The following is an 18,541-nucleotide window of genomic DNA, read 5'->3' as shown; positions in this document are numbered from 1 at the left end:
ATCAAGTTATTTAATGAATTGGACTTAGTTATGGGGATTTATGAATTAAATTATGCATAAGGTAGCTAAAAGTTTTTGACCTAATCTAATGGTGCAGACATTAAAAAAGTAGCCTAGATTTTAACGTTTCATCCTTCAAGCCCAATATAAAGTCACTCAAGCATTGACACAAGCAGACAGAAAAATGCTGTATGCAGTATAACTTGTTTTTCAATTTCGCCATTTCCCACCTGATACACACTAATGGTTTGTATTCACTTCATTTGGGTTTCAAGTTGTAAATGTAAATGGTTAAAATGACTACCTTGATAAAATTATTATATTGTATGCTTTGTACATTTTGAAAGCAATTTAAACCATATGTAATTGGTTATGTAATTCGTGGTTATTGAGCTTAAACATGGTCCTATGGGGAACATCTTGTATTGGTCGTTTTTGTTATAATTCAGAGTTCAGAATGAAACAAAACTTCAAATGATTATAACGAGAAGCACGTGCAGTTTAGTACAAACTTAATTTTACTGGAAAGGCAGTTTATAAAAAAACAATCTGATAGTATAACCTATCTATATATAATGCAACATTGCATCTAAAATTCAATGCAATTTTTACAATGATTTTTCATTTACTGTAAAAATAGAAAAATATCTGAAATATCTCCTCCAACCAACATCCATGTCAAAGGCAAAACAAACAAGTGAATTCAGCTTTGAGAACTAAATTGTATATACCAAGAACATTCTCAGAGTTGTATATATATAATCTATTCTTGAGTTGTGTGTAACATATAAAAATATACCACTTTTTCTCTTGAATTAGATGATAACATTCTCTTATAATAAAAAAGCAGGAGTTAGACACAGAGTTCATGTTAGCGCTGTAAGTACAAAAACAAACATTACTGATATACAAACTATTAGGGATATCCTAATATTGAGCTGCATTTTAAAAGTTTTACTGTAAGAGCTTTGCTCCTATTTATATATCCTTATCCTTATATGTCTACACTGTGATTGGTATAAACTTAAACAGTCAAAACCAACTATGATACTGGCTTTAACCTAAATTACCTTGTCATGGTATGAGAATATGAAATGTCCCTAATATGTTGTACATTGTGTGTGGTCCACGCTGAAGAGCTCCTGGCAGGTGTGTTGCTGCTCACAATTCAGGCAGTGATCGACATGTCCCTGTAGCAGGCTGGCCTCTGGGGGCCGCTGTAGCTGCACAGGTCCTGGTAGATGCGGGCCATCTGGTCCATCGCCAAATTATCAGACATCTCCAGGTTTGGGTTGTTGCAGTAGGGCTGGGAGCGACGCATGTTTACTGCCTCCAGCAGGTGCTGGCAGTTCACCATAGTGATCTGCCATTGGGAGAGGAGACAGAAAGATGTGTTTTTATTGTCATCAAACAGCATTTGCAGTGATTAGTCTTTTCTGTATTGGTAAGGTGTCAAGACTTAAATTTCTAGATGGGAAAAGATTGACATCTATGTAGCTGAATATTTGAGTGGTATGCATATTATACCTTCACTAGTCTTACCTGCACAATGATCAGTTTGCTCTTGGCATTGCTCAGATCATGCAGCTCCTCACCGAAACACAGAGTCACTGCCGGATCAGGAGCAGGAAACTGCCCCTCCTGGTACAGCTGTAGAGCTGGAACATACAACGTACGTGAACAGCTGTTAAAACAATCTTTGCAATTCATCAATCCTCCATTATGATTGTGCTTGCTTTAAGAATTGATAAGAAATATACGTGTTTAAAGCTTTCAAATGACAGAATAAACATAGTGGCTCACCTTGAAGAAACTTCCCTGTGTCAAAAATCTTGACTACAGCATCCCTCTCTAGTTTACAAGGCATGGGGCTGTATTGTGAGCCCCCTTCTCCTAGCCCGCTCCAGAAGACTCGGCTCTGGCACAGCCTCTTGATGAAGATGCCCTCTTGGTTTGCACGGACCAGTACACCTCTCTCCAGGTGGCCAAGGAGCTTGCGTGTGACATGGCGCTGGCGGTCGTACTCGATGTGCTCAGCAGGAGGGAAATGAACACTCTGCATGCTGTCTGAACTGTATAGAGCTCCACGACCCAGGTGCTGCTGTGGGGAGATCCGGCAGCCTTCAGGATGAGTAACAGGTGTGGTGTGCATCAGTTTTCCTCCATAGTAGAAACTGATCATCATCTGGGAGAAAGCTAGAGAAGAGAACATTTGGTGAGCTTTGCAAATGGAAAAAAATTTGGCGCAAAAGACACAAAAATAATGGCGAAATGCATAAAACATGAATGTTGTGGTGTTATTACTGTTAATGTTTAACTCTAGATCTGATGTTATTATGGCGCTTTCATGGATAACGTGAATGAATACCTGAGCTGAGATTGCCTGATGGCAAAGGGTCCTGATGCAGAGGGAAAGCTGTGAAATACAGGAGGAAATTATGAGTTAAGGCCCTTATTACAACAGTGGACAAGCACGATCACACTGTCATGTCATTATTTTGCTGCATCATCAGAAATACAAATTCTCCAGCACGATCTCAACACAAAATAATCCTCTTAGTCAGCAGACTTCAACAGGATGTTAGTCAATTCTTCCATTGCAGAATTCAACAGACAAACAGTAACCTCTATTAAGCGCCCACAATCACTGGGCTTTCCACTGAGGTTATTTTCAAACTAAGTCATTAAAGCTCATACCTCTCGAAAACCGAACAGTCTTACTTGAGAAATAACACAAAAGGCTAAGATGTGTTGCAGTTTCTAGCCACAACACTGACCGAAATGTGAACAGCTTGATTTAGTCTGGGAAGTATGTTTAATTGTTTACCGGGTAAAAAAAATATTGCCTTACCATTGATGCTGCCCTGGGACCAATACTCTGGACTGGCCTGAATACTACAGCCTTCCTCCTGTAAAAAGACATCAACGTAAGCTGTTGTCAACAAAGCCCCTTTGTACACTTCACAGTCATGTAGACCAAGTGGGAGCTGGGCAAGCTCATTGCAACATGCGTTGGAGTAGACAGCACAGTGTGGTAATCAGCAAAAAAAGTAACCCAGAGGCTGAGTGACAATAAAGGCAAAGTGCATCTATAGAATTAGATGTGACCAAGAGGAAAGAGAGAGGTTAAGATTGTGTTTTATTGAATGGTTTAAACTGCGAGATTTAAACTCACCTCTTTAATGAGCTCCTCTATCTCTGCAGGGCTGCAGTCCATGTCAGTGATATCGCCAGAGCTCATGGTAGCTGTCATGGTCATCACTGAGCTTTTGCCATCTGTAAGTGAAAGAAGAATACATTATGACTCGGTTAATGGCACAAACATGTAACTTCTTTGAATGACAATCATAATAATTGCAGGAGGAATCCAGTAATTTTATCCTGCAACATGCATTACACTGGCAATTCTAATGATAGCATTATGCAACACCTGTTAAAGGTAATCAATGCTGGCTTTCAGGACATCAATTTTTCACAAACTCACTCTTCTGCTCTTCCTCGGGTACAATGCGGTAGACTTTATAGGGCTCAGAGATGTCTAGCTGCGATCTTTCTGCCACCTCCTCAAAGTCAGGGCTTTTATTCAGGGCACAGCGGAGTCTGGTCTTCCATGTTGCAGGCTCGGCCTTGTCCCCCTCCTTAAACTTGCCCTTAAACACAGCCCAGGCCTGTGGAGGGAAAAACAAAATGTTAAAGATGGTAGTGTATTAGATTAATGGTGGATGCTACAAGAAAAACGTGAAACTTATCCTTTATTTTTCAATTCTCAGAAAGAAGGAGATGGAGAAAAAACGAAAGTCTGATTTACATGAATAACTATTCTATTTATAATTCAACACAAATTCAGTGTTAAAATAACACTGGTGCTTTCTTTGGCTCTTGCTTACTACTATCTAAAAAAAATAAAAAAAATAATTTACTTAATTCATTAATTTCAGAATGGTTAAGTTGTATATGCTACAAACAAGTGACATCAATGACATCTAAAGCTCTAAATGATTTTTTATCATCCGATCAAAAAAGCACCAGACTTGAAAAATGGGCAGACAGATCCGTCAAGATTCGTGATCAAGTTTTACTTTTACGCGCAGCGCTGCGTAAAACCAAAGCTCCATCTACAATAGTCAGTTCTGTCCACGGGACTAGGCGAGAGTGCTGTCAAACCTTAAAAATGGACGCGTCTACTTCTTGGTTATAATCCTGTTTCCCTGCGTGTTTCCATGGAATTCGGAACATAGTGCGGCTCTCATCCTCCCACTGCAGCCCAGAGTACTGCCCGCTCTGGATCTGCTCCACCAGCCACTGCTTCAGTCTCCGACCGCCAGAGTTTGACATCTTGATGGAGAAAAGTGTTGTTTTGATTGTTCCCTTGTACCTAAATGGTGAGGATATAATTCATAATAATATATTAAACTCAACTTAAATTTGATTCTACAACGTTCAGAGAACAGAAATCAAAAGTAAAAGCACTTACAGTCGGTTGAGCTGCTGTCCCTGTGTGTGGTATCCTGAGACGTTGACGGATGGCTGCCTGTCAGATTTAATAAAGAGAGTTCAACTTCTCCCTGTCACAAACTAATCGGGTTTATCGTGCTCCGTGTTATGAATGAACTAGCTGGGAGATGATTGGACAGCCCAGCATCCCGTTGACCAATGAGTGCGTTAAAGCTTCAGTAGACCGTCCCATTCCGGAAGAGTTTTTCTCCTAACTGCGGGCATTTACGAGAAATGGCCTGACACAAGCGAGGGTTGTAAAGCTGCTGCCCACGCTAATAGCTACGCAGACGCGGGGCGCTGAATGAATCCGGAGAGTCACAAGTTACCTTGTACTGTGGGGGATTTCTGCGCTCTCACTCAAGGTGATGTGTCCCGCTGACACCCACTCAGAACAGAACAGAAACCTAAACAGGTTCTTGATCAGGTATATGCATCTGTTCAGCTCTGTATTATGGTTAAAATGTTGAGGCCAGAAGTCCTCCAGGAGAAATCCTTGTCTAATAATAATGAAGACGGAATAGTAATTAGGAAAACTTTTCAGTGTTAAATAGTATCAGTTATTTGGATCATAAGGGGATTCACAGTGGGCTAAATAATAAAGCCAAGTTATATTTGTATCCACCATCATAATCAATTAATGATAACAGAGCAATTTCTCATCTCCTCTATCCTCCATATAGTCATACCATCCCTGTAATGTTATTGTGTCGAAACAATAGTCAATTAATTGATTATTTGTTTGACAGTAAATACATGTTCAACTAATTTGACAATTCAATAATAGTTTGTCATTTTCAAGGAAACATTCCCATGTTTCAGCTTCTCAGTTGTGAGGGTTTGATGTGTTTTTTTAGTCTTATGTGATAGTAAATCAATCATTTTCCAGTTGTAGGGTATTAATTGGAGCCAATTGAAGACATCAGCTCAGGTTTTAAAACATTTTTCAAAGGCATGTTTCACTTTTTTGGGGAAATTTTATAAACCAAACTATTCTGTTAATCAAGAAACGAGGAATTACAATTTGCAAGTCAAAAACACTAAAAGTGCTGTTAATACAACCCCACTGGCCTTCCCCACAGAAATGAATTCCATGGAAACAAGTGACGTATGTATCCCTTGGAAGATTTAATGAAAGCATGTTGATGTTCTTTAGAAAGGGAAAACCTTGAGGATGCATTTCTGACAAGTTTCAGTAGTCTTGATATGTCTCTTTAGCACAGGGCAATATTGTATGACTGAGCTATTCAAATTCCCTGTTGTAGTAATCTTTACTGGTGGCGGATGATATCGCTCACCACTTGTTGAATAAAGCTTGTGAGCGTTACCATCCGCTAATCTTATTTTTAGAGGTTATCAGGCAATCCATAAAAACTCTTTCATGATATACTGTTTTAATTTCACTTTTACTGGTTGATATCTTCCTGTGAAGTCTTCAAAATTGTGTATACAATGTAAAATTATATATTTCATTGAGAATATTTAGATGTTTTTTTGTCATGTCTCTTGTGTAATTAACTTACTTTTTTAACTCAAAGTGTTTAGGCATTTATTCTTTTAATCCTTAATAGTTCTTGTCTACATCCCCTGGGACTATAAAGCAGCATTAGCATGTGATCTGCTGAGTCAAACCCAGAAACCTATCAAATCTTGAACGTGGACTAAAATTAAAAAAAAAGCTATTCTGCTTTCTCTTTTTGTCTATGAGACAAGCAGCTCATACAAGTGAGCTGTGAAATACAATACTAACCATGTGCATAGTAATATTCTCTGCCCAGAATATATTTTACTTATACACAGACACATACCATAGTGTTGATAGTACAGATTTATTGGCATTTCCATTTTTTTTTGTCAACCACTGCATTTTATTATAAAACACAAACAAAAAAAACACCATAAATACACAATTAAAAGATTAGCTATATCCATTAATCTATAACACACATAATGTATGAATCAGCTTTGTCACGATAAAAAGATAAATCAGAGCTTCAGTAAAATCAGGAAGACTTTCGCATTTGGACAGCAGAGATTCTTCATATGTAGTTGTAGTTTAATTCAGCAACACTTTATGTAGCTTCACAATTAAAACTGCTATGTGTTACTTAAAGGAATATTTTACCATTTTTTAAACTTACTCCAGGTGTTACTCCTAGTTGCATGTCCTCAAATGGCCATGGTATAAACCCATGTTCTCTACAACTGAAGCTGCCTAGTTAACACACAAATGACTCAAACCTCATTTGACAACAGTTGATGGTAGACAAACTACAGAGTGTTTGGCTGTTTTACTTTTTTCTTCTGTCCTCTCAGAGATAACTCAGCAGCAGGTTTGTTGGCTGAGACAGAGTTGCCCGGAACTAACAGAGTCAACTCACAGCTTTTCCCTCCCCCAGCTGACCACCACTATCAATACATATGGAAGTGAAAAAGCGTATTTGCTAACAACACCGTAACCATTATTTGGTTACTGTATATTTTACTGGTAAATAAAATGTCAATAGTGTTTTCACCATGCCAACTTCCCCAGCTTCAGTGTTGATCAAAGAGTGAACCATTAAGAGCCTGGACAGGAAACAAACTGGTACATGTCAGAGTAACATTTATGGGGATTTCATTGTCCACCAGTTTAGACTAGACATCCACATAATTGGAGACAAATTGTTTCTTTAAGGCAGCATAATCAGTCACTTATTTAAGGCTACCAAACTGAACAATGCAGGTGTAAAGAGTGCACATGGGAGTGTGGTTTATTCATCATGGCTAAGGTGCTGAGGGGTTTTGAGTAAGGCGTCAGAAAAGCACACCTGTTGTGACTGTGCTTAGTTAAGGGAACAAAGGAAGGAACTGGTAGTCGATAAGAGTCTGTAGCCCAATTCAAAATCAACCATTGATTAAAATGATTAGACAGCTGTAATTGAAGTATGGTAGATATTTCATCTTATGCTTTCAGAGTTGTACAAAGGCCTTAAATTTGGATACGACTTGGGGTTGATTTGGAATTGAGTACAGAATGATACTGCCATTTACTGACAGCCTTTGGCAGGACTTTAGCATGATCAGCAGCCCATGTTTCAGCTGCTGCCTTCAGGATCGGCTGGTTCTGACGGCAGAGCAGAGACAACCATATCCTGATTTATCCAGCGTCGGTCTGCTCCTCTCCTCTGGCTCTCTTGTTGCTCTGTGTACTGGCTCAGCAGGGAACCCACCTGCTCCTGGTCATTGAATGGACTGGGACGGAAACTGGACCGTAACCATGTTCGGTACTGGGGACAAGAGGACAGACAAAAAAAATGTAACTCAGTAAATGCTATTGTGTTAAGATATTATTACATTACATTGTTTGATATCTTACTGACTATACATTTTAGGCAAATATGTAGGGGCTTTGAAAGGCAAAATTGTATTTTGTCACAGCTATAACAACACAAAACAGGACAAAACTTTAAACAGAATTTGTCTACTTTTTATTCTGTATACCATGTGATCTGTGATTGATGTTTTGGGTTTGTTTGCCATGAAGTCACATAACTTTGCTGTCATAAGTCTTGAATTAACCAAATCACATGGGATCCGAGTTGTTTTCTAAATAACTTTTAGTTTCATAAAAGGGTTCAAAAATACAACTGTGAGTTTAAAGCTGATTGCATTATTTGAACTGAGATTTGCCTGCGAGCACAATATAAAATGTATGTCATGAATACACAATCTTCAATAATGTGCATGAAACGCAGAAAATCTATTAACTGACGTGTGGAGCTACTCCATGTGGACTCTGAATCTAAAGTCTACCAGATATTTAAGTTTGCATGTATTTTCTTTCAGACGGTTAAGAATTAAGATGGTTTCAATTATAGAGCACAAAAAATAGAGGGTTTGGGGTGATAACCATTCCCTCCATGAAACTTCATGCATCGGTCAGATCTCAGAAACTTGTGAAGGCCACGTGTAGTTTATAGAAGCAGACAGTAATGACCTTTTGGAGATGCTATCAGCATAATTTGTGTGTAAAGGTAGTTATTCATTAATATTACATATGATATACAGAATACAATGTAGCCACTCTGAATGTAACACCTTCATGTTCCTTCCCACCTTCAACCCAATAACCAAAAGAGTACAGCAGTGACTCATAACATCAAGAAATGAATAACCAAAGGCACAGTATAAAGATAACACATCAATAACAAGATGGATAGCAAGTGAAATATTCGGCAAACTGCCATTGTATCATCTTTAAAGAGAAAATGAATCTTGTTAGGAATTGCAAAGTGCTTTTAAGTCCTCCCCATGAGAATACTTTGATAGATACTTTAATTTGATGTCAAATCAAAAAGGGGAATCACAATCAGGTAACTCTCCCAAAAAGTAAGACGTGATCTTTAAGAGCTCAAGTCATAACTGTAAAGTTAAGATTAAAGGGGGATTTGAGGCAGATAGTTAACTGTGTGGAGGCTCGGGTTCATAGATGAATTGCTTCAGAACAAAGACACTTGGAAGGGAACAAATCTTTTTGGTCCTTTCAACAGATGAGAAACAACTAAACATGTATAGATTCTTGATTGTTGTCTTGATTAGAAACAGCTAACAATGATCTTTATTAGCCTTCTTTTATTTACTGGCCTTCTTTCCCAATTTGAATTATTTTGGGAATCTGTTTTAATACCAAATTCTGGGCTATTACAGTATGTTTATAGACCAGAAAGTTTGCTTTCTTTTCTTCTGCTTGAATCTGCAAGAAGACAGTTATGAGATGTGCACTTCAGTGTATTTCACTCGTGTTGTTACTGTGACAGTAGATTTCTAACTGTTGCATTAGTGTCTAAACTTCATCGTTGTCTTAAGGATTCCTCACTTTCTATCTGAGGCAGATGTGGGAAAGAAAAAATACAGAAATACCATTTCCCCTTAAATCCTCGAAATCAGTGCATTATCCAAAACAATGAGCATTGGTTCAGTGATGTTATGTTGCAAGATGCTGACTGTAACACTGAGCACGTGATGAGCTTTACCAAGCTAATGCAATCCCAGCAAACCCCCTGCAGTTCCCCTTCTCTACTCAGCGGCTGGGTCAGTGCCACTGTAATGGGATAACACCCTATGTGCCTTCAAGCAACTATAATGATACAGCATGTTAAAGCTGTGACATCTATCTACAATGTGCTCATATAAAAAAACTGCCATTAGTAAAATGCTGTTGAGACGATGGTTCGAAATAAAATTGCCTCACACCCTAAAATTTGAAAATACGATTAATAATTAAAAACAGCGTCCTAGTTTTCTGTTGACTTTAAGCCATTGTAGTATTTAAAAAAAAAAAAAAGCATATGGCATCTGACGAGGTACTAAGGTACGTTGTCGCCATGTTCTTGCGTGAACAAAATGCTCCAAATCAGATTGAATATGAAACCAAGTTGGGACTGATATTTCCGATAAGTGGTCTTCCTTAAAGTGAAAGAAGACAACTACGAACATTGTAGGGTATGTCTTTGTCTTCAGTGGTGTGGGATCATGTTCCCTAAAAGGCTCTTCGCCCATCAAATAAAAGAAGTCCACTGAGCTTCTTAGAGCTGAGGAGGTTAAATTCCTAATATCAGACAGATGAGAAGTTACAGTTTGCATTTAAACAGGACCACGCACTTTAATGTACAACAGAGAAGGATTAGTTCATATCTCTTGCACAAAAGTTTCCTTTTCTGATGCAAGAATGACTCATTTTTATGGTGATTTTTGAGCTATTTCAAAGAGTAAGATGACCATACTTTTACTTTATTTGATTGGCCTGTGCTGCTGTTAAATCTCTGGTTGTAGCTAAAAATCTCAGCTATGCCGGTTCACCCTTAGAGTTTTTGATTTAGTGGGAAACAAACAATTGCTGTTTATTGGCCTTTTCGAGAATAACAAATATACATTTTAAGATCATTACAAAAAAATAATCACATATGAGACAGTCCTCCACAACTGTTGGTTGGTTTTTCTTGTTCCATGACACGAAGATAGCCACAATTAACGGCCGTTAACCACCAACCTCATGTGCAGTGTGATTGTTATGTGCATCATATCCTGCAGTTCCTGTGCATGTCTACCAACAACAGCACTTAAAGCACATGAAAATTCATGTGAATTCAGAATTCTTATATATTGTACAGCTACGGCTAGAACTATGCTCGTGAGGAAAACATTATAAAATTGAATTTTAAGTTGAAAATCTTAAAGATTACAACTCAGAATCCCTTTGATTTTGGGATTCAAATGTTCAAAGGGGGCTGGATGCTCTCTGTGGTATCATTTGTATACATACGTCACGTCTGTGTGTTCCTGCATGTGTTTACCTCTGAGACTTGTGTCGTCTGGTACTCCTGCAGCTGCTGCTGGAAGCCATAGTTTGGGCCGACAAAGGAGCGAACAGCCTTGACTGCAGACAGACACTCATCCCAGCTGTAGTGGGTGACAGTCATCAGGTAGGCCACCACCATGGTAGTGCTGCGGGACACACCTGCGAGGCTGCAGCAAAGAAAAAGCACACAGCTTGGTCTCTGTCATAAGGCTACTCCATGTTAAACACCTTATTTATTTATTATAGGAGGTAAATAACAGAACAGGTACTGATCAGACTTTTAACTCAGGGTTGTTTTTTGGTTCAGTCCTTTAAAGGCATACTACAAGCCTACATCCAAGATGAACATGACATGTCTTGACACCCCCAGAGGCCATGAAGAAGCTGGCTACAGATTTAGACATAAAAGCCTACCAGTGAACGAGACAAGATCCACCATTCAGGCGACATTCATGGATGAAGCTGATGCACTCTTTAAAATGCTGTAATCTGGAGAGGAATGGGAGAACAAAGAAACATTTATGTAGCACATTTTTTTCCTGCACTTTGCAGTATGAATAGAGAAACTAATGTTTAAAAAAAATAGCATTTAAACAATTGTTCATTAAATCAGGAAACGGGCTTGATTTTGCTAAAGTGAAATGGTGTAAGGGTTGCAAAGGTAAAAATAGACTACACAGTATAGGATATGAGAAAGCACACCTTGAACTGAAACTCCTGTTTTGAGGCCCTAACTTTGTGTTTCAAATAAGTTGCTGAAACTATGATAACATGACACTGTTCAGATGTGGACTGTAGAAACTGCAGCTCCCAGAATGGGCGAAGTTAGTTTTGATTAGATATGTTTTTTGTTACAATGTCGAGGAGTAGGGATTTATCTCGAGCTACTCCAACTTGTCATGTGAGAAAGAGGTCAGGTTTGCTCAAACAGAGAATCTGTGGTAGACCAAAGCTCAGACAGTAGAGACAGACAAGGGAAGTAACAGTCCTTGTTGTTTTGTACATCAGGTTCCAACAGTCATTCATTCATTTATTCATTCTGTGTTCACAAAATTAAATCAAAACATACACTCATGTTGATATGCTTCTGTCGTCCAAACTAAAAAGTTATTAGTCATACTGAGGTTTTGTCAGACCAACTTGTAAAGCTCTCCTCAGGAGCAAGCCAATTAAAAAGCTAAGAAAAAGTAAGAACCAAGTACAAATTCTATCATTCCCAAACCCCCAAAACACAAACTGAAATTAGCTCATTGAGATCGCAGAGATCCTGAGAATTTGAGTCTTTTTGAAAAATAAATGAAAATCAAGCAGCACACTGGGTTGCAACTGCTCCTCAAATATCCTACTACTGACAGGAAACACTTGTTTTGCATAACCAAGAAGTGCATGGCTGATAGCACTGTCTCCTGAGGAGCAGATGCTGGTTACTCAATAGCAGACAGAGTAACAGACTGGGGCTAAAATAGATTGACTGGCACTAAACTTTTTTTCCTGCTTCCTGAGATCCAAACTCCTCTTCAAAAGATGTCACCTCAGCACTTAGTTCTGTCTTCCTAGCACAGAGGTTTCCGGCTGTCTTGTTTAATATGCAGAAAATATGAGGTTTTAACCAGTTGACTCTAGAGAATAAAGTGAAACAAAATGTTGAGCTACTGGAAATTCTAAATGAAAAAATAGCTTGTGTAATTCTATGGTATGTTGAAATTGTTTCCAATACAATTATCTATATGCATAAGAAATAATATTAAAACACAAAAAAGGCATAATCTTAATTATACAACAAGTACAGCATGGTGGACCTGCAGACTCCTTGCACAAATGCATATCTCATTTTGGAAATGTTTGATGCAAATGAGATTACACCTTCATGGTCAGTAAACACTGTACATCCAAACCATAACAGACTTGTCGTGAGAATGTAAAGAAGGGGAATCCCTGGCACTCCACAATCAGGTCCATGTGCATAATAGCAAATAGATAAAATCAACATTTAAGGTAATGAAATGTCTTGTATTAATTCAGAAGCTATGCCATTGCATCACTGCACTGGGTGTCAAATGTACAATAACATCGACAGCATCCTCGACAATAGTGAAGACTAGGCCTTGATGTCCCAGCTTGTTGTTACTGACATTTAATCTTTTGATAGGCGACTCATCACCCACTATATCCCTAACAATCATAGAAATGGATGTTACTGAGTCATATTCTTTATTTTTCTTTTATAGGGTAAGCAATGCAGCCTATTGAGACAGTCATTTTGATTTGGGGCTTACCAAAAGGAACCTGACTTACTGTAATTCATCCCAAAGTAAATACAGGAGCTTTAAGGAAGTTAAGGTTTTTCAGCCAGCTTCAAACTGCTACAGATTTTATCCGGGGGGGGGGCGCAATCAGAGGCCTGGTGGTGAACACGGTGGTGCGTCAGTTGGCCTCACCGCTCCCGCCAGTCAGACGAGTGATTGTGACAGAGGGGGTTTATTAAAGCCCTGGGAGTCGAGGCCAACAGCCAGATGTCACACTAGGTTTTCCTTCCTCTGATGCCTGAGGGTAGGACACTTGATTACGACAGTGGAGGTCAGACACCTCCAACCCAACCCAATCAATAACATCCAACAAAAGATAAAACAACAATTCTCATTAACTTGCATTTTACCCAGCTTTGTTTTCTTATTACAAAGTAAACCAACTAAAGTTCCTTATCAAACCCCTGCGTTAAAACAGCGTTAACTCTCCCTATCCGGGCCAACAAGAAAACTTTTTAGCGTACTCACAAATAAACTATGCATTAATTACAGTCTAACACCTGCCTTGTGTATTATCATTTGTTCAGATCATAGTGCACTGGTTTAAGAATTGGGGATTTTGAATTGAGAAGCACTAAATACAGGACATAACATGCCTTTGACAACAAGGACCAAGTGCATTCAACAAGCAATGTGTCCCATCTTTGTCTACTATGTTGTCAGCAATTTTAATTATTCATCTTGCATCAAAATGTCCTAACTTTTTCCTCGCCTTTTTCCAAATTTTAATATGGAGATTTAAATATTTGAAATGCATGCAACACTTTCTGAGATCACACCTCTGTCTGTCCTATTAACCAACCAACCAGTAGAAGGCACCAATACAGCAGTAACTGTCCCTCACCAGCTCCGACTTCAAAGTGGATCATCTACAGGAGTCACAAGCTGTTAGACTGCTCTTCTGCATAGATGCGCAAACTGAATCATGATCTGTTTTGTGCCCTTACCTAGTGTGGCCTAGAGGTCAAAAGATGCAACAAAGAAATCAACAGAAATGCAATGACTAATGTGTTGTGTTGGTGGCCGCTGCAAGGGTGGAGGGACAGCTCATGCCTCTTTCAACACCAAATCTGCCTTGAACACACACAATCTCTCTCTCTCTCTCTCTCACAAACACACACACACACACACACACACACACACACACACACACACACACACACACACACACACACACACACACACACACACACACACACACACACACACACACACACACACACACACACACTAGTTAGTGCTATATCGTTAGGAATATTCCATGTTTAATTTTATGTTGCAGGGTCTACTTTACTTCATATATCTGCAAGTCAAGAGATAAAAACTGAGAGCTACTGGTCACTTTTCCCTCTGGTTTAATTTTGCCAGTCAGAGTATAAGTAGTACATGTATAAGAACAACCAACATGAATCATGCAATAAACATTTTTTTTTTCAATAAATCAGTTTGTTAAAGTGTAAAAAGTCCCCATATAATATATGTAACGGTTTGCAATAGGCCGTCACACCCTGGGGCAACAATCTTTAGGGTATCTGTGTTGAAATAATACGCCTGACTCATCCACGCTTGAGAAATTCACATGGACAAGGACATTTGAAAATCTAAGGTATGATCTGTGTCTGAGTGTGTGTGTCTGTGCTTACTCACAGGTTCTGGCTGGAAGCATCAGCTGCATGAATACAAAGATACGTCATGTCCTGTAAGACATACATGCATAACAATTGAAACAAAATTGAAGAATATAGGCCATGCATATCTAAATGGAACCTGTAAACCTTCACCTACGTTTATATTATTTAATAAAATGATGATGGTCCAGGTAGGTTTTGAAGGTTGCTCCTATCTCATGTGAGCCAAAGATCGTTTATGTCTGGAACCCAGAACAATTTTCCCCACTTAAAGTGGGTCTGTATTTTTCTAGTCCTTCAATATGGTTTTTTTTTATTTTAACTTTCTGGGCCATAACATTATCTAAATGAATATAAAGGTAATATATATTCAACTCACAGTTCAAGGCCAACATTAGAAACAAACTGAATGTGACATGCTGAACATTTGTGAGCTGTGCTAAGGCACAATGGATAACAAAGCCCTCTGTAATATATTACTACGACAAATATCACACTCATAACACAGTGTGGAATAATACATTTAATGCCCATGAATAAAATATTTCAAATTTAAGTCACTGCCAAGTAATTAAGCTAGATTAGAACATCTAAAGAAACCTCTCATTGTTTCTAAGGTTATTACCTCGTGTTCGTATACTCACACACCACTAAGCATTTAAACTGCCCATCTCAGGCACAATACTCCATTGCTCTAACCATAACTCATCACCACCCCCAGCTGGCGGACATTATACATCACAATTATACATGCAAAGTCATACCAAAAACCCCAGGTAAAATTTTCACAAGAATTACAGATACTTTGAAATCATGGATTTTCCACTAACCTCAAACATAGGTTTAGCATTGTTGTACACCGACAGGATGTGGGTGATGCCATTCTTAGAAAGGCTTTCTCTGTTTTCTGCATCTGGGACAAAGAGAAAGAAGAATACATACCAGAGTCATGTCAGTGACTGTTACACCAACCAAACACACAAACAACCAGTTATGTTGTAAGGTGCTGCAGAGGCTGGTCTCTAAACGGTTTACTCTTCTGCAACATCATTTGGTACAGTTAGGCATGTGGTCACTTGTTCCTGTCACTTGAACTAATTTTAGCCATAATGCAATTGCCATCATGTGGATAGATCATCGTGGCAGCTAAAGTTAGAAACCTGCAAATGCCACATTAGCTTGGAAGGGGTTGTTCGGGGCCAGGGAGTGACACACTGATGACTTTTTATTTTACATGAAGCTCTACCTTTTTCTATCTTAATTGTCTTTGGTCAACAAGGCGTTTGCATCTCTTTACTCTGAAATATATCTTTGACAGAAGAACTACTTTCAGCAACAAAATCTGTTGCTTGATAGTTAAACACTTTCACCATTTACAGTAAAAATGGGCAACACGCAAAATATTTTTGTCAAACACTTTTTCCATACTATTTATAATATGTGCTACATTAAAATGCCTACAATACAAATCTATATGTTTAACAATATTAATGGTAAGGTGTTGTAATATTCAACTGTATCAACCTCCCCACCACTCATTCCTACATGCATTGATGGCCCATAATGTTGGCCTTCTGCCTGTGGTACTGTAAACCTGACCTCACCGAGCTATACTGTATGCATCACCTTTACAAACATCAAATCAAGTTGCCTCATGTTTGTCTTACCTCTTATGTTCCCAAGGTAGAGCCCATCGACAACCTGTGAGGCAGCGATCACAGACATGTTGCATTCAGGTTAGATATTCATTACAGTCTAGCTTCAAAATCTTCTCTTGAAAATGAACAAATGTCCTGGGTTGAGCCAGATTGGATTTAAGGCTTAGGGCTTAAGGACCAAGTACCAGCAAATCATTCCCTACAGCCATACAAGGCCTGAAGCAACGATGCATGGTTATCAGGACAAAGTGATGAATGCTGAGAGCTGCTGTACTTCGGAACGAGTACCATAAAGCAGAAGGTGTCTGAAGATAGTTAAGCGCTGGATTCACATTAATAAAATGTATCTCCAGCCTGTTGTGGCAATTAAGAATGGATATTTAGATGACCAATTTACCTGCTTGTGCAAAGTCCCTTTAAGACAAAACTGAAATGTACTAGTCTTACTTTAGAGACTCGTGCCTCAAAGACAAAGTTTGCTAAACATGCTGTGTTCAAATGTATTTTAATTTTCTATTGACTAACTAATGTAATGGGCATCAATGTAATTTGGGATGTTATCCGTGGACTTTTCGCCATCAAGTGAAAAATACCACAGTAATAATTGGGCGTGGAGAAAAGAAGAATAACAATGTTGCAATAACCTATTGATTTCACCCTCATAGCAAAGTTGCAGGAATCACTCAGAGGGTCAGAGGTCAGCCACATCAGCCCTGGATCCAGTATCATCACACAATCAGAAGAACTGATAAGAAATCTAGATGATATAATGACATCATCTCTAAACTCAGAGGCTTTTTATTTTAATTCTTGGTAGATGTTTAAACATAACTGAAACATTAAAAAGGTGAACTATCTGCCGCACTTAAGGCTTTTGCATGCATTATCCAAAATGCATTCTCTGGTTTATTTCCATTGCTTATCACATCAGTGTGGGACAGAACAAAACATGTCACGTGATTGGTTGAATTACTACGTAGGGGAGACACGCAGCTACCAGCTATTTACAATAAGAAATCCACAAACAACAATCTGTGCATAAAACAAAACCAAAGCCTACCTTGTTCATTCCGTTTCCCATGATGCCTCTGTACCAGTCTGCGGTGAGCTAACACTGCTAGGATATTTTAACATGGACTTTGAGTCCAAATCCCGCGACTTTACTGTTTTCAGACTTATAAAACCGTGCACAACCTTCACCTGAGTCGCTATGTTTGTCTTCTACCCGAGAACATGTTTAAGTTCCACTACCGCCCTTAAAACAACTAAGCTTCAAAGGTCCAGCAGCAGTTCCTTCATGCTGTATCATCTTCCGGATTGTTTTGACGTGAAACAACTGCAGCTGCGGGTTCATCCGGTAAGTGACATCACAGCATGTTGCCTTGAACTCAGCTGTGCCGTCCCAAAACCCTCATGTGTAAACCATGCACCAGGGATTTAGACGTGCAGATTGTAAGGAACCCGCAAATCCTATATATGACGTGGGCTACCTATTCTGCAGGATCAACATGCAGACATTATGAAGTAGACGTAGCAAACTCTATACCTATCCCCATATACTTCTGTTTTCCAGCACATACAATATTGATTATCATGACAATTAAATAGTGTCACTGGCAAAAAAAAAAACCCATTTCACTTCCATTCAAGCATTCATCAGTAATGTCAACAACAGGAAATGGTGCTGTTGCTAAACCACAGCTCTTTGTGTGTACAAAGGCATGGCTTCATTTTTGGATAATATAAATCATATCTGTAAATAATGTAGATTAAGCTTTACTTTTTTTTGGTGGGAAAACCGATCTGAAACTTGAAGTTAGAAAATTCCCTACCATCTCCATTGTAAATATGATACCCATTCCTAATAATCACCACCCACCAGCTTAGTTTTACAATCTCCTTGAGATGACTACATGATCAGATTTTTTATTTGTCACGGTTGAACCACCAGATAAACTGTTAGTTGTGTAGAGTCCCTGACCACCTACTTTAGGCTACTTTCAAAATGAATTTCTAGTACAAAAGCCACAGAGTAACCAGTAAGATCACCAACTGGTAAAGACAAACTGGAATTTTAACAATTTGAAATTACACTGTCAATTATTTGGTGATGCA

General features: G+C 38.7%; 2 protein-coding genes across 2 annotated transcripts; both read right to left on the bottom strand.

Moving 5' to 3' along the window:
* Positions 1-486: 486 nt before the first annotated feature.
* On the bottom strand, positions 487-4,594 carry irf8 (interferon regulatory factor 8). The gene is made up of 9 exons (XM_054609937.1): positions 4,475-4,594; positions 4,165-4,375; positions 3,485-3,668; positions 3,176-3,276; positions 2,852-2,909; positions 2,369-2,416; positions 1,804-2,196; positions 1,543-1,658; positions 487-1,363 (listed from the first exon to the last, which is right to left on the bottom strand). Exons 2-9 carry the CDS (start codon positions 4,333-4,335, stop codon positions 1,169-1,171), a joined length of 1,266 nt encoding a protein of 421 aa, XP_054465912.1. The 5' UTR covers positions 4,336-4,375; positions 4,475-4,594; the 3' UTR covers positions 487-1,168.
* Positions 4,595-6,315: 1,721 nt separating this feature from the next.
* Positions 6,316-17,825, bottom strand: dusp22a (dual specificity phosphatase 22a). The gene is made up of 7 exons (XM_054612346.1): positions 17,487-17,825; positions 16,436-16,469; positions 15,599-15,681; positions 14,788-14,837; positions 11,249-11,323; positions 10,830-11,001; positions 6,316-7,763 (listed from the first exon to the last, which is right to left on the bottom strand). Exons 1-7 carry the CDS (start codon positions 17,505-17,507, stop codon positions 7,572-7,574), a joined length of 627 nt encoding a protein of 208 aa, XP_054468321.1. The 5' UTR covers positions 17,508-17,825; the 3' UTR covers positions 6,316-7,571.
* Positions 17,826-18,541: the final 716 nt, after the last annotated feature.

Source organism: Anoplopoma fimbria, chromosome 2 (genome assembly GCF_027596085.1).
Source record: "Anoplopoma fimbria isolate UVic2021 breed Golden Eagle Sablefish chromosome 2, Afim_UVic_2022, whole genome shotgun sequence".
Classification (NCBI taxonomy): domain Eukaryota; kingdom Metazoa; phylum Chordata; class Actinopteri; order Perciformes; family Anoplopomatidae; genus Anoplopoma; species Anoplopoma fimbria.
This window is presented reverse-complemented; position numbering and strand designations above follow the sequence as displayed.